General features: G+C 41.2%; 1 protein-coding gene across 2 annotated transcripts in view; it reads left to right on the forward strand.

Moving 5' to 3' along the window:
- The window catches only part of GDA (guanine deaminase), a 74,303-nt gene that overhangs the window by 43,609 nt on the left and 13,618 nt on the right, over nt 1–17,076 (forward strand). For both annotated transcript variants that reach the window (XM_081103887.1, XM_081103886.1), the window contains exons 4-10: nt 1,215–1,302; nt 3,191–3,296; nt 4,931–4,958; nt 6,109–6,216; nt 8,799–8,906; nt 10,649–10,746; nt 13,316–13,383. In XM_081103887.1, coding sequence (XP_080960013.1) covers nt 1,215–1,302; nt 3,191–3,296; nt 4,931–4,958; nt 6,109–6,216; nt 8,799–8,906; nt 10,649–10,746; nt 13,316–13,383 — 604 coding nt within the window. The remainder of the gene's footprint in view (nt 1–1,214; nt 1,303–3,190; nt 3,297–4,930; nt 4,959–6,108; nt 6,217–8,798; nt 8,907–10,648; nt 10,747–13,315; nt 13,384–17,076) is intronic.

Raw genomic sequence — 17,076 nt, forward strand, 5'->3', positions numbered from 1 at the left:
ACAACCCAGGCATGTGCCCTGAATGAGAATTGAACTATGACCCCCCGGTTCATAAGTTGCTGCTCAATGACTGAGCCACGCCAGCTGAGCCATACATTCACATTTAAGTGTGATGCCCTGAGATGTCGATCGGAAAGTCTGGGTGGAGGTAGCTCTTATTGACTAGTGAACTTCAGCTTAAGATGAACAATGAAAGAAGTAAATAGCTTTTTCAATTGTGGGCCTCACATGTCATTGTGAGGACATCTTTCTTGTAGAGCCACTCATCTTCTCTAGGGAAGAGTCCTTCCGTCTTGCCAGGAGTAGTGGTGGTAATACGTGTGGCCTTCTAACAAGCTGACCGAGGGCCCCTGGAGATCAGCCAGATTTTCTCTTCAACCTCTTCTTTTCAGACTGTGCCTTGCCTTGTCCTTTGGGGCTTACATACTCCGAATACTACTCAGTTCTACAAAGAGTAAATCTCTCCTGCAAGGAGCAGGTTAGGGGTGATTGGCTGATTTCAACAGGAAGAAGAAGAGTCCTGCCAGGGCTTAGTCATCTGTAGACGGACTTGGAGCCAATTTCCTGTTAACAAAAACATGTATGTCTCTCTCTCTCTCTCTCTCTCTCTCTCTCTCTCTCTCTCTCTCTCTCTCGTTCTGTCTCTCTCTCTCCCTAAGTTGCTTTCAGGTTCTCTTCCATATTCTTTGTGTTCCAAGGAGATGTTGAAATGTTTTGTCTGTTCATGTCTCTTCTTATGTTCCTCTTGATGATGAATAAATTTTGTACTCTTTTACTGTTATTTTAGTGGAAATTTCGCTAAGGAAGAGAGAGAGATGCATGTGACCAATCTGCCAGCTTGAACGAGAAGTCTGGATGAATTATTTTACCCTGTAATAGACAGAAAAATCTCCTTTATTCACTCCCAGATGCAATAAGGTTTGCATATGCTCAGCCAAACCTAAAAGATAAGGCATTAATTAGCATCCTATTTAATGAATTCTGCAACATAGAACTATATGAATCTAGGAAATCAAAAATATCAACTTCTCCTCCAGCTCACACTTTTGGAATATCAGTATTTGGCCATTTATCTGAACTGTATTTCATATTGAGGTGTCATATCTTTAAATAAAAACATTTTAAAACTTGGACCTAGAATTCTATTTTCATCTGTATATGCCACGTGACTTTCTTGGCACATGTGACTTATGGTTTTTGTGGTGTATTTTTAGAGGAGAACACTGAAGAATGGAACAACCACAGCTTGTTACTTTACAACAATTTACACTGACTCATCCCTGCTCCTTGCGGAAATTACAGGTGAGGAGATGATGGCACACTTTATGAGCACATCCAGGAAAGCCAGCCAGACCATGTCTGGCAGGGAGTTAAACTTATGTGCAGTCTTGCCTTTTAATTACTAAAATTTGACATTGCATTCCTTACAAGTAATTAGGTGTTTTTGTATTACTGTGGCCCCTGGATGTTTTTTATTGTTTAGGTAATTTGATTATTCACTTATGGTTTTTGGTTCCAGAATCATGTGTATAGGTCTGAATTTTGTGTATTAACTTAGGGCATTTTGGAGCAGGTTTATTAATTCTAGTAATGGCAACAGTTTATTATAATCAACAGACATATATCTTGGCTGTTGGTTAGACTCAGGGCACTGTGCAAATTGCTGGGAACACAAGAGCCAGATAGGACTAATTGATTAATAACTACACACATTGATCAGTAACTTTAGGAACAGCTGTAGTGCACTTTTTAAAAAATATTTTTTTATTGATTTCAGAGAGGAAGGGAGAGGGAGAGAGAGATAGAAACATCAATGATGAGAGAGAATCATTGATTGGATGCCTCCTCCACACTCAAACTGGGGATCGAGCCTGAAACCCAGGCATGTTCCCTGACCAGGAATTAAACCATGACCTCCTGGTTCATAGGTCGATGCTCAACTACTAAGCCACGCTAGCCAGGCTGTAGCGCTCTTATTAAGATGCCTGGATTGTGCAAAGCACTCTACATGGATTATGTCAGCTCAGTTGCAAACAGCCTTCCGAGATAGTTATTGTGTCCCCATGTTACAGATGGATAAACTGATGCTCAGAGAGGCTATAAAACATGCTCACTCACATAGGTAGTAAGGAAGAGGAAACTTGATTTAGGTCAATGATTCTGAAACTTGTATCCACCACAGTGCCCAGCACATAGCAGGTGCTAGTAAATGGTGTTGGCTGATATGCTGACGCTACTGCTTGCTGACATAGGTCATTGTCGTCAAAGGCCTAGAAGATGATGCTGAAATTAACTATTGCCATTTTGGGAAGAGACAGAGAGAACCCAGAACTGGAACATCTGGGAAGACTTCATGGAAGGGAAGGGAGTCTTAAACTTGGCTTTAAAGGGAAGATAAAATGGGGAAAGAGAAAATGTCTTTCAGACAGGGGAAATAACATGAACAAAGGCATGGAGACAGGAATGTGTATAGTAACTCTGGAAGCATGGATCAGAGTAGCTGAACTGGAGGACAGGATTCATTACACGGGGGCTGGGAGATGCATGGGAGAGGGGGTTGGGTGAATGGGATGATTCGGACTGTGGAGAGATTTGAATATGCATCAAAAAATCAAAGAAGGTTTTGATGCCAGATGAGGTATGTGATCCAGGTGCTGTTTTAAGAAAGAGCAATCTAATGGCCAGTTATTAAAATGAATTACAGGGAAAGAGAAAGGCAGAAAGATTTCTGTAAGATTCTTATGACAGGTGGAGACATTGTAAAAAAAGTTAACATTGCCCAATATAGAGTCAACTCCCTAGCTGGTGTTATGCGAGGGTCTGAGGCTGCCCTCTCTTTTTCCGGGCAATAAAATGGGAACAAGCATAGTTATGACTTGAGTAAAAATATAGACAAACTGTGTAAGCAAAGAAAAAAACTGAGTAATAAGTAAAAACTCCCAATTATTACCTGGCCAGCCTAGAAGTGGGAGTTGGGGAGGGGGTGGTTGAAGTGATGGGTGGAAGAATATTTGCTACTTATAGAACTTAGTGGGGTTTTGTTGTTGTTATTGTTCTTAAGGAATAGTCTTTCATATTCTCACCTATGTTTTCATAATGATTTTAATTTAAACATGTTTTAAAAGGCTCAGGGAAGGTACTGTGTAGGAAAGACACATGACTTTAGGTCCTTTTTCTGTGTGCCTCACAGATAAATTTGGGCAGCGGGCATTTGTGGGCAAAGTCTGCATGGATATGAATGACACAGTTCCAGAATACAAGGAAACCACTGAGGAATCAATCAAGGAAACAGAGAGGTATGTTCATCTACATTTGTCTTGTGAGCGGACCTTCTGCTGCACTGATGGAGTTGGAGATGGAGCGAGAAAACCTCTCTGAACCAGGCGGGATGTGCACATGTTACAGCGTGGGTTTGCCCAACTTTATGAAATTGATCTGGTCCTAAAAAAACATCGCATTCAATACTATTTTTGTATACCAAATTATATTTTAAAGCCTCTGGGAACTTGTGTGTGTTTTTTAAAATATATTTTTATTGATTTCAGAGAGGAAAGGAGAAATACAAACAGCAGTGATGAGAGAGAATCATTGATTGGCTGTTTCCTGCAGAATCCGAGCCTGCAACCTGGGCATGTGCCCTGACTGGGAATTGAACTGTGACCTCCTGGTTCATAGGTCAATGCTCAAGCACTGAGCCACGCCAGCTGGGCAGGAACTTGTTACAGGAGTCCTAGGATAAGCCCCTTTGTAAAATGAGGGTTGTTTTTTTTTTTTTTTTGAAGTAAATGATTTACCCCCTTCCTCCCCTTTATTATAGATCTGGTCTTCTCCTGTATGTTGGACTTGCTTTAAGTGTGTGTGTGGCCTGCTCCTTAAGTTTCAGTTGACTCTTGAGCAACACGGGTTTGAACTCTTTATCTTACATTGGCATATTCTACTGATCCAATAAGTACTTTTTCTACTTTTCTTTAATGGCTTTTTCAAGGTGCCTTGAGGATTTGACAAGGAATTGTGTTGTATGACAGTCAACACCCAAGAGCTATACATAGAAGAAATTTCTTTAGATTTAAATCTTCCCCAGACCAAACATATCCCCATTCAAATTTTAGAAGTCCAACTTTTCTTGATTCCCCAGACCTCCTTCACCTACAGTGTGTCCTCTGAAAAGGGAGGCTCGGGAGCTGCTACCTGCCCCAGAGAAAAGGAAGCGTGCACCTTCGCCTTAGCATTGGCCATCAGCTCAACTTTTCTATGAATGTGTGTTTGTGGTCATAGTAAACCTTAATTCACATTTTATTCTGAAACAAAAGGAAAATGGACTTCCAGAAGACAGGAAGCTTAGCTAATAAATATTTCCAGCCAGGGCAGAATTAATCATTTTATGGGTCATGCAAATACCACCATCCCTGCAGATACAATTGGTAAGATCGCCACCCCAGCACCACCCATTTCACAACCTTTGTCTTCTACCTTGCTCCAGAATCCCAGTGGAAATTAAGGGTGATTTTGTGTGAGCAAGTTGCTTCCACTTTAGGGAAATTAGGAGTAGAGAGCCCCACAGCTTCTAAATGTTTCCAGGTGCATAGGATTTAGGGACTCTAACATCCCTGTAGCATTACATTTTGCAATAGTCCCCCACCCCGAACTTAAGCTGGTAGAATGGCTTGAGTGTCATGGGAATACTCATGAACAGCCCAGTTGACGTTAGATGATAAAATTGCATTTCTCTGTCACTTTGCACTCCATCTCTGCAAACGAGAAAGCAGAGTAATTACTACTTGTTCATCGTTAATTAGTGTGGTGAAACGTGTGCAGTGTTAGAGTGTTTGCATGGAAAATGGGACACGGAAATTTCGTGTTTACCTCTTTTTTAAAAAATTTTTTGAAAATGTCTACATTTTCTAACTTCCCATTTGTTGCCTTATTTCAGATTCCTGTCAGAAATGCTCCAAAGGAACGTAAGTAAACTTGTTCTCAGCTTCTATTTTGATTGCCTTGGTCTTAGTCGTAGGATTCGTTATGAAGTTGTTCGGCAGAGAAAGATCTGTGTGCGTTTGGCTTATCCCATGCATGCAGAGGTATTTTCCTAGAACCGCAAGTTGTTTTCACAGAGTACCTGTCAACTCAGCTCAGTGAGGTCAGGCATTTTTTGCTTTCTTGGTGGTTTTCTCTTCCTCCCCTTTGGGACCGCCTCATTTCACTGGGCTGATCTGTGGGAAGGTGGGGTGGGCTGCATGGCTGTGGACAGATTGGTGGCAACTGGAAATTGAAGCGTGATGTTTGCTAGTTATGCTGATATTGGCTGTGGCCTGTTAGATCTGATCTGAAACATAGGTGGTGTCCAGCCCAGATGCCCCTGCCACAGGCTGCCTTGGCCCACATATGTATGTGTGGCTTGTCACATGGCCTGCGGGCACTCAGTCAGGCACTCCCCTTTGCAGGCCCTGGGGTTGGTGAGCCTAGGGAGGCAGTGCTGTTTTCTGCCTCCATCCCCAGCAGGCTGGCTCATGGTTCCCTGGTGCCATCTCTTAAATTGCCAGACCCTTCCCTTCCCATCTTTTGAAGTCTGATTGGAAACCACAGTGAACCTAGGAATTTCTTTCCATCTAACCTTGGGAGACTTAGGTCGAGTCTTGTGGGTCCTTATTCTCTCCATCCCTCTATAAGTTCTTTCCTGCTTAGACCCTCACTTCTGGTGACATCAGAGCCAGTTCTACTATGGAACAGTTCTTGGGGATGCCATGGCCAGCACTGCCTCCCTGCTAGTCTCCCAGATCTCTCCTTTAAAAGTTCTCCTTGTGCCTCTCATTTCTCTTGTTTGAGGCCACCAGTGCAGCCTCGGCGGAGCCCTGCTGTGGATGTGGAGCAGGGGTGGCTATCATTTGGGACAAAAGCTTCTTCCATTGAACTGGGTGCCACAGAATATACTCTCCTTTGTCCTCAGCCATGAGCCATTTCCATGAAACCCAGCACTTCCACCCACTCCTAGAAAGGACTGTCCCCAAATATCAAGACATAAATTACCCAGATGTAAGATATGCATTCAGGGTATGCTACACATTCAGGGTATCAATATTTTCCTTATCCACTTGTTTTTACTATTTCCAGTATTCTAGAGTGAAGCCCATAGTGACACCACGCTTTGCCCTTTCCTGCTCTGAGACGATGCTGGCCGATCTTGGAAACATCGCGAAGACCCGCGATTTGCACATTCAGGTGGGTATTTTTCTCTTGCTTGTGCTTCTGCCAGACCTGCAAGGCTTCTCATTATCCTGCATTCTGGCAGAAATCTCTAATTCTACTGAGATCTAGAGGTGTAGCATTATGGGACAGGGAAGGTCCTTACAGACGTCACCCAAATCCAATTCTTTAACTTTTCAGCTAAAAAACCGGAAGTTCCTTTTCCTCTCAATCATCTCTGATCAGGCTTGCAGAGATGAGGCTATCACAAGTAATCCAGCAAGATCTAAGGCAGACTGGCTCCCTGTTGTCTGTAGGGTACATCTAATGCATTTCTTTTCTGCTTCTCTTTCATTTGATGCTTTCTCAGCATTCGAGCCCTTCATTTTTGAAGGAGCCACCTATTATTTAAAAAGGAATAAGAGCCTCATTTCCATCTTACAAAATGCATTTAAAAGCCCCTTTGTTCCAAGTTTCTTAATTTAAAACCAGGAACAAAAAAAGTATATATTACTTTGTCATTAAGCAGGTGCAACTTAGGAATAAAACACGTTTTAAAGCTTCCAGCTGGGTTAAAATTGGAAGTTGGGAACATCCAAGCTTCATTATATACTGCACTAAAATTTCCCCTGGTAAGAGTTGGCTATCTTATAACAAAGGGCAAGTCAGGGGAAAGGCAACACATTGATTCTTTATCATTTGTAGGGTGGAGGGTGGTGGTTGTTTTTTGTGTGTGTGTTTTTTTAAAGATTTATCTTAATGGGTCTCATTCACCATTATCATCATTCCCCATTCTCTTTATGTTTGTTTGTTTGTGTGTGTGTGGTGGGGGGAGAGGGGCTGAGGTGCAGCCTGGGATATTTGAATTTTTTATTTAATTCCACAGTTGTAGGGGAGGGAAATGTTTTTCCTCAACCTTCTTGGAGTTCCTGTTTGGGTTTGGAAACTAAATGCAAAGATAAATTAACAGGAGGAAAGCATGCAAATGTATTTAATGTACGTTTTACATGACACAGGACCCTTCATGGGAAATGAAAACCCAGAGAAATGATTAGACCTGAGTATTTTTGAACATTACAGGCTTGTTGAAGAATGCCCGGTTGTGGAGGAATAGGAGAGGTTCAGGGATATGACCTTAGGCAGCTTAGCAAGCCCTTCTTGTTCGGCTTCTTCTTGGCTCCCTTTGTCATTAGAGATAAAGGTGCTCTTTTCCCCCCGGGTGTAGGGCAGGCACCTCTCACATGTGGGTGTTATGACCTGTTTCGGGGAAGGAAGGGTGAGAGAGGCACCAGAATGACCTTCTTGCTTCTGCCCTTATCAAACCCCTTTACCTTAATGTGGCATTTTTCAATATGCCAAGATGCCATATTTTGTGGCAGTAGATACTGAACCCCATCAACACACAGCAAAAGCAGGTATATCCTTGCGTGGGGTGTATGTCTGTATGTAGGTGTATTTACTCAAATTTATCAAAATGACACAAATCATCTGGTTGTCCTTTCTTCTGGTGCCCATGCTTTTCTTCAGTGGTCTGGGCTTTCCTCAAGGCCAAGGATAGAGTTCATCCCATAGGTGGGAGACTGTTTTTTAGAATATTGCTGGTTTTTTCTTTGATTTATTTGGCTATGGAGAGAGGGAAATGGCACTGCTTTTCTTGGAAGTGGTAGCTTGCTCATGAGTTATTTCCCATAATATATACCCACCACCAGTTGGCCTGAAATGACTTCTGTGTTAGGCCAGGGGTGGGTGTGGTCCCACGTCAGTGTTTGTCTCTGAAACACTTCACCTGCTCTCCAGTTTTGTGGTGCCTGGGGAGAGGTTGGTGTGGGAGCCGGGACTCACTTGTTTTGCTTGCATGTGAGTCTTCACGGGCTCTTTCTAGGTGACTGCAGGATTGTCTAGCCCAGTTGTTTTCAAATTGTTTTCTGCAGAAGAACTCATTCTGGAAGCCAAAAAAGGGGACAGAATGGAGACAGATTCCCAGAGTCCCAATCCTGCTTCATTCTGAGAGGCAACTTGTTTATGCCTTTTACATCCTGGATTCCTATGAATTTTTATCAGAATAACATGGCCAAAGCTAAAAGAAGTTGGAAAATTGCTTATCCAGCCAAACCCTTTTATTTGAGAGATGAGGAAATGGAGACCTAAATAAAAGAACTGACTCACCCTAAGACCCATGAGTAGGGTCCGAAATTGGCCTAAAATTCAGCTCTCTTTATTCAAATCCAGTTTTCTTATGAGTGAAAGATGCCGTCTGCCCTGTTGATGGTCTCTTTTCTTAAAGGACAGCAGCAGAAGAAATAGGTGGCCACAAAGAGCTAGGCTGTTAACTTTCTTTAAGGAACACTTTTTATTTTTGTTTGTTCTTACTATAGTTTGGAATTTGAAAAGACCTTATTGAAACATTACATGGGTTAGAATATTACATGCTTGTGTAATTACATATTCATAGTTTCTTTGTCACGTGATTGCTTTAAATGAATGTACAGTCTTCAGTGTCTCTCTCTGTGGCCTCTCACATAGACAAGTAGAAACCACCCATACATTTTGGGGTAGGACATATAATTTCTAGTGGCATTTTACCTTAAAAATTGAAAATATTATTTTTTTTCTTGTAGAGCCATATAAGTGAAAATCGTGATGAAGTTGAAGCTGTGAAACAGTTATTCCCCAGTTATAAAAACTATACAGATGTGTATGATAAAAACAATCTTCTAACAAATAAGGTAAATTGCATCTCATGACATAATCTGCATCAAAGAGGGCATATATATCTGAATTCTGAGATCTCAGTAGTGCTCTTCAGACTTCTTTGACATGTGCATTTCCCAGACTAAAGCTTAGAGTGTGCATATGTGTGTGTGTGTGTACGTAGTTAAAAATGGGCCTGAACTCTCATCCTGGTAAATAAGTCTAAAGGCTTCACTGAGGGTGGGAATGCCATTTAGTCCAAGGACATTTTGTCAGTGTTTATTAGAATGTAACTGTACATTTCTTGGAGTTAGAAGACCATATCTAAGGATCCATTCTGCAAGAAATATGATTAGGAATGTTAATTACATATAAAAATTAAAAAATGGTTCTCATGGGGGATTGTTTAAATGATAGAATTTACATAATTATAATTTTACCCAACGTTCACAAAGAATGAGGCATACAGGCTTACAAGATGGATGTCTGTGTGTATACGTGTGGGTGCATGCTCACCTAGAAAAACTGCATGGAAGACACATATTGAATGTTAAAGGTTATTCTTCCTGAGGGAGAAACAGAAGGACTTTCTTTGTATTTTTAAACACCTTGAGATTGCTTTTATGAGTGTGCATTGTTTTCATAATTAAACCATTTTAAGTTCATTAAAATTAATGTGAGTGAGCAGAGACCTCATTAGAACAAGACACTCCTTGGCCGTGGCCTTAGCTATGGCAGCAACTAAATTCTTAGGGACTTGGTGAACGGAGATGTGGCTGTGACTAATTTGAAAGGCTAATATTCTGCATAAATCTTATACATGCTGCACCTTAATCTTCATCCTCCATAACATATATTTCCATATGATTAATACATTAACCTTCAATTTGCATGTTTCTTTGCTTTGCACAGAGGTTATGAAAATTATATTTTAATAATAATTATGTGGCCACCGAACCATGCCTCCTAAAGAAGAAAGCTAGTCAGATACAGGTTTTGTACTGAGGACAAAGGCATTTTGAAAGAGCAAAGCCTTATTCAGGAAAACCCACCAATATTACCAAGCCTGAAAATGAAGAGAAGTCTCTTATGTGTGCAGTGCCTGCTTTCTTGGATCAATTTTACCTTCTGAATTCATGCATATAAGATATTACATTTCTTAATTTTTAGGAAAATGTAAAAAAAAAGAAAAGAAATAACGAAAGTGTGTTCGGTTATGTGTCAAGTCCATTGTTCCTATATCTAACTTGGGGCAGAATTAAAGAACAACTCCTTCCCGGATCACTCCCCCAGCTCCCATGTGCTGAGAAAGGAAAGCTCACTTCTAGAAAGCACTGATTAGAATAGGAACAAACACAGCCCCACCAGACACCCCCTAGATTTAGAAAAGAAAGTAACTTGGTTATTTTCTAAAGTGGAGATGAAGGAATCACAATATCTTCAAACTGGATGGGTGTTCTATGCTGTAGATGACCTGGATCAACCCTCCTTATTTTATAGATTTTTTTTAAAAAAAAAGAAAAGAAAGAATATGATGATAAGATCTACACATGTGCTGAAACTTTTGTAATCCATTGTCTTGACATGTACTGAGTGATTTTATACAGACAGGTGATCATAAATGTCCTTGTGAAGATGCTTACAGACATCTTCATGCACACGCGAGCAGGTCCGGATGTCACAGCTTCTCTCTGTGCCTATACTGTCTTGTTGTGAGTGAGGACTAACTGAAGCATGTTTAAGTGGTAAACTCCACACAGGACACTCTTCTCTCCAGACAGTGATGGCACATGGCTGCTACCTTTCCGCAGAAGAACTGGATGTTTTCAGGGAACGAGGAGCATCGATCGCACATTGTCCCAATTCTAACTTATCGTAAGTAGGCAATGATTGGTTGATAAATTACGAACATTTGGGTTGCAAAACAGCAGCTTTTGTTTTCTGAGTCATCCCTTCAGTATCTCCCTTCTACGGTTACGTTTGATTGGGGTGGGAGCTAGATAGACAGGCACGTACCTTTGCGTCTGAAGAGAAAGAAGGCACTTAACGGGGCATTTTTTGCAGAGTATGTATTTGAAGAGCACCACATCTCTTAAAATTTCTGAGTTTGTGCAAAAGAGGAAAGTGGAAATGCAACAGAAAGAGTTCAGAACCAATAGCATTCAGAACTTCCAGCAGGGCCTGACAGGGCACATACTCCAGCAGGTGTTCCAGGGAGGGGTGCTCACTTCCCATTGCTTTGTGTTGTGCAGACTACTAGAAACCCTCACACTAGTAGAAATGAGGCAGTGCTGCTGGAAATCTACACCCTTCATATGGTGTATGGCACCTGCTGGATCAGATAGGATGCCAGTTCATGTGAGAGCGACCTTGCCCTTCATAGTTCACCAGAATACAAAAGCTTTATTTATAACTGGTTTTTAACATTTTGAAAGGTTATATATTCACAGGTTAATCGGATGAAAGTTATGGCCTGTATCTTCAGGAAAAAAAGTCCAGAGATACAGACATGCTGCACCTAATTTCAGGGAACTCATAGATCCCAGATGCTGACCCATGGATGCTAGGTTAAGGATTCATGGTCCAGGATTAGATACAGGCAGGCGCTCTCCTTTCTGGTATTAGTCAACCCAGAACAGAGCTGCTTCCTCTTAGAGGAAGGCCGGGTGCATCACTCATATATTCATTCAATACATTTACTTAGCTCAGCCATGGGCAAACTACGGCCCGCAGGCCGGATCCTGCCCGTTTGAAATGAATAAAACTAAAAAAAAAAAAAAAAGACCGTACCCTTTTATGTAATGATGTTTACTTTGAATTTATATTAGTTCACACAGACACTCCATCCATGCTTTGTTCCGGCCTCCGGTCCAGTTTAAGAATCCACTGGGCCCTCGAGTCAGAAAGTTTGCCCACCCCTGGCTTAGCTTCTGCTAGATTTTCATCTTTTCAAGGGTTACTTTGTGTTCTGTTGATTTGAATTCTTGCAGAAGTAGGCCATGAGGCGAGGATTCATGTACAAGTAGCTTACTGGGGAGGTGATCTCAGGAAACACCTTTAGGGGGGTAAGACAGAGAAGGGAAGGAGGTCAGCAAAGAGTGCATCATTAACCAAGTTACCAGCATGGGCTCCTGGAGTCTAATCCTTCTGGAAATCCCAGGAAGTCAGTGTCCAAAGCAGACCTCCAAGTCATTCTGCACAAGGGGTGGGGGACCTGGTAATACCCAAACACCCACCAGTCATTATTGGGTGATTGCTGGGTGGGATGAAGAGGCATTGATTCCCTGGAGCTTCTGACCTTCCCCAAACCGGGTCAGAGCAGGCTCTACTGGCTGAAGAGAGCCCTCAGCAAAGAGTTGGAGGTGTCAGCAGTTAGAAGTCTAGGGACCTTGTAAATGAATAACCTATGTCAGTGGCAGCATGGGAAGGCACAAGATACACAGCGACTTATTTCTAGAGTGTTCTGAGAGGTTCTAGGGGCTTCCAGTTTTGAGACGTCGAGTGGTAATGCATGACAGGGAATTCTGCCCATATACAGCTTAGTGATCATAATTAGTGATCATAATCTGATCTAGTAGCCAGATAGGGGAAGGGTTTAACACCCTTTCCGTTAGTTACACAACGTCTAAACTAAAACGTGATCCAAATGAAGGTTTAAAGTTCTTTATGGATACATTTCTGTTTACATGGCCACTGTTATTCTTTCTCCAACAACTTTGAGAGTTTTATGGCATGTACATTGGGGCTTTGAAAATTATAATCATGTGTGTCTTTGAGCAGACCACTTTGACCTTTGCATCTTCTCAGACTGCTAAGGATCGCTTTAGTTTTCCTTCGTTTCTTCAGAAAGGCGCATATCTAGTAAGCTCAGGGCCACGAGGTCCAGACTTCAGCACAGGAACCATCTCTCCTAGTTTCTGCTTCCTCAGTGGCCTCGTTTGAACTGGCAGGCCTGGACTCACCAGCCTGCATGCCCTTTTCCAGTTATACTCCCTTTCTTTGATCTTAAAAGTCACTACTTATTCAGGGTAACAAATTATCTGAGACCGAGAGGAAAGACAAAGCTTTATCATTTCTACTTCCTAACATAGGAGGATGGGTTGGTTAAAAAAAAATATTAAAGACCGGTAAGACTTTTGGACTAATTGCAAGATTTAATTTCTTCATTTACTTTTCCTTGCAAATGATCCCCTGCTTCCTGTTTTTGCTCTTGCTGCTTTGTACCCTCCTGAGATTAACCTCTGTGCCAGGAGTTAAGCTCCTTTGTGGTCTGCTTTTACTCCAGGACTCAGATGTTCTGATCTGATGAATGTGTGTGTGTCAGCATTAGTGCTGATGTGACGGAGAATACAAGTTTCAGTGACAACTCCATCACTACTGTTAGGTGCTTCTCCTGTTGGGCCCACATAGGTGTCCTGGTTCTGACAGTCTCCTCTCTCTGCAGGCTCAGCAGCGGCTTACTCAATGTGCTAGAAGTGCTGAAACATGAAGTGAAAATAGGGCTGGGCACAGGTTAGTAGTGCACCATTTGGGGCCATGGCTAACTGGTTGCTTAAGTGCATAACGTTCTAATGGGACTAATTTTCAGGTTGCATTTCCATGTTAAAAAATTAGCTTTATTTTTCTGGTAACAATATTTTGAGCTAATAAAATAGTGAGATTGGAAGCAGTAAGAAGATATATGCAAAGGAAGACGTTTGGATATCACTAAGCTTCTGAAAGCTATTCTCTGCATTTATTATCAGAGGCTCTAAAGCAAGCATGTCAAACTCGCAGCCTATGGCCCGCATGCTTCATTTATTTGGCCCGTGTTAGCCTTTGAGTTTGACATGCTTGCTCTAAAGGATAGGTCCTTCTCTAGTGTTTTAGAGGTTCATTTAAAGAAGTCCTTGATTTTTTTCTCTTTTGTCCTTCTGGCAAGGCTTTAATAGTTTGGATTTGTATGTTTTTAGTTTTCAATAAATGTGCCATCGCAAATACTGTCTCAAAAGAAAATTATTTGGCCTTGCCATAGCAAGCACAGACTCAATTTATGCCAGCGTCAAGAACTCTGAGTTACAGAACTTGCTTTCCTTGTAAGCAGTGTTTAACAAAATGAGATTCCATTCCCACGGGCAGTCTGATGCTTGCTGGGCTGAAGGACGTTCTCAATGGCTGATAAATTAAGGATGCCTCTTTTTAAATGATTTTTTCCTGAATTTGTGTAGTGTTACTAACTTTGAAAGCATGTGTCAGACCCAAATGTCTAGGCGTATCAACTGTGAACCTTTTACTATTGTGTGTGAATGAACTAAATTTTTTAAAAATATATTTTTATTGATTTCAGAGAGGAAGAAAGGGGGAGAGATAGAAACATCAATGATGAGAGAGAATCATTGATTGGCTTCCTCCTGCACACCCCCTACTGGCATTGAGCCTGCAACAGGGCATGTGCCCTTGATTGGAATTGAACCCGGGACCCTTCAGATCGCAGGTCAACGCTCTATCTGCTGAGCCAAACCAGCTAGGACATACATTTCTTTTTAAGTGGGTGTAGGGCACACGGACTTATTTTCCATTCTTGATGCACTTGTCCTCCTGATATTCAAGAGCATGTTTGCTTGCTGACAATGATAGTCTGGAAAAGCTCAAGTCTCAGTTAACTTTATACCAAGCAATTCCTTGGTAAGACACACAATAACACAAAGAGATTTATTAATATTTTTAAATAGGTATGCTAATGTAGAAGTTTTCCTTAATTCTATATGAATTAAAAAGAATTAATTTTTTTAAAAAAATTCTAATTTAAGCCTTGAATCACTGAGATTGTGTAATACCTGGATATAGTCACAGGTGCCAAGGCAGGAAACTGGCTGTTTTACCTTAACAGAAAAGCTTTAATAGATAATGAAAAAATGTCCAAGAGTTTCTGTTACATAGTATAGTCAATTAATTAAAAATTTAGCAGACATGCAAAATAAGGTAGGTATTTGCTTTCAAATTTCCTGGGAGTTTGGTCTCTATGAGTTAAATCCATCACCTAACTTCTAGTTCTTGGCTTTTGATTGTGTAGCAATAGCTTAAAACAATTAGGTAAAGCTCTCACTGTCACTTATTAGCTGTAAAACATTGAACAAATTAATGTTCTAAGGCTTCAATTTCTAATTTCTGTAACAATAACAACAATCATAACGATATCTATCTTACAAGCTTATTTTGAGGCTTAAATGAAAACAATCATACTAGTCAATAAAGATTGGCTTACAAGGGAAAGAGCAATGTTGGTATATTGACCAAATGTTTGCTTAAATATGATGTATTTGCTTATTAAGTTGGAGAATGCATTTCACATCATCTCTGCTGTGGTAGCCACCCTATGCTCCACTATTTCCTAAACATGACCTTTGTGTATGAATTTGCACTTCATTTGTAGACTTTAGAAGATTATTTAAACTGCTGTCATTGACAGAAAGCAGTTTCAAAAGCAGGTCATTCACTGTATCTGTATCAAGTGTAGGTAGGTCCTGACTTGCTCCATATTAAGAGGAAACCCACAAGAAGCTTCATGAACATATCGCAAAGCAAGAGAAAATGGTATCAAAAAGAATAAAAGGATGAGCATATTTCTGCAAATGGTTTACTTCAGGGTCCAGAAGAAAATTTCAGAACATTAGCATCATCCTCGGAGTACAAGAAGACATGGCACTACGAAAAGACCACAAGTTGTGATGGAAAAGGAAATTTTTAAAATGAAAGAAGAGAACTGAAAAGAAAAAGAAAAGAATAAGAAGCATGTAGACTCTCATACACAGCTGGAGGGAGGGTGAATGCGCAACCACTTTGGAGAACTCTTTGGCAGTTTCTTATAAAGTTAAATATAAATCCACATATAACCTAGTCATTCCATTTTGGAATTTACACTAGAGACATGAACACGTATGTTTGCAAAAAGAGTTGTACAAGAATGTTTATACCACTTTATTCATAACAGCCTATCCTCCATAAAGTCCCTCCTTCAATTTAAGGCAAAACCTAAATTAAATCCTTTGACCACTAACTCTCCTGCATCATCATTATCTCCTCACTACTGAACCATTCCTAACAGCACACACATATTCCCTAGTATCTTCTAAGCAATGAAATGAAAACACACACACACACACACACACACACACACACACACACACACACAGAACATACCATTTTCTAGGCACTCTTCCATTCCTCCACCCACTCCAGGCTGGCTTTTTGCCCCACCATCCATGGTCATGATCCTTGTCTTTTCTCCCTTGAGCTATTACTCCTGCGATCTCTTGCTGCCAACTCCAAAGGACACCATTCTGCTCTTATTATACTGGGTTTCTGAGCAGTATTTGCCATAGTTGACCTCTCTCTCCTTTGCCCAAACAGCCCTATATTGGATTCAGTGGAAGTGCACTGCTCTCATTACCCTTCTTCCTCTCTCACCAGCCCTTTACCTTCTCTGAAGGCCCTTTCTCCTCTCCCTGGCCACTCAAGGCTCGGGCCTAGGCTGTCTCCCCTTTTGACTTTATGCTTTCTTCCTAAGAGATTTCATTCACAACTATGGCTTTCCATGATTACATGTGTGTAAATCACTCAGATTTTTATATCCAGCTCAGATTTCTCTTTGAATTCCAAACCTGTATTTTCAATTGCGTAGTTTCTCCTTCCTCTTTGACCCCCTCCTCATAGATCCTCCAAAGTTCATTATATTCCAAAACACATTTAAGCCTGGTTATTTTAAATGGCTCTCCTTTTCAGAGAATTCGGTTTCTCAAAGTGGAAACTTAGGCACTGTCTTTGAGACCTTCTTCTCCCTTACCTCTCCCCCATGTCTAAGCCAGTACAATGTCTTACCTCATGACTCCTTTACAGCCCCTGAATCTATACTCTTTTTCCATATCAGCCACCAACCCCTAATGCAAGCTACCATCATTTCTGGCCTGAACTTTTGCACTAGCTTCCTAATCCATCTCATTCATCCTGGGCTAATCCAGCCCTCTCTTTTCAAAAGAATCTCAGTGAAAAATCTGGCCATTTTACCCCCTCCTTCTTACCACCCTTCAGAGAGATTTTGCATGTGCAAACCACATTACAAGGCGACAAAACTCTGCACATTTGACACCCATCCGTCTCCCAGCCTCTTCTCCCAACACTCTCATCTCCCTAAACGGGCTATCTTTAAATTCCCTTTATGAATCTCAC

The sequence above is a fragment of the Myotis nattereri genome (genome assembly GCF_964212035.1).
Source record: "Myotis nattereri genome assembly, chromosome: 12".
NCBI lineage: Eukaryota > Metazoa > Chordata > Mammalia > Chiroptera > Vespertilionidae > Myotis > Myotis nattereri.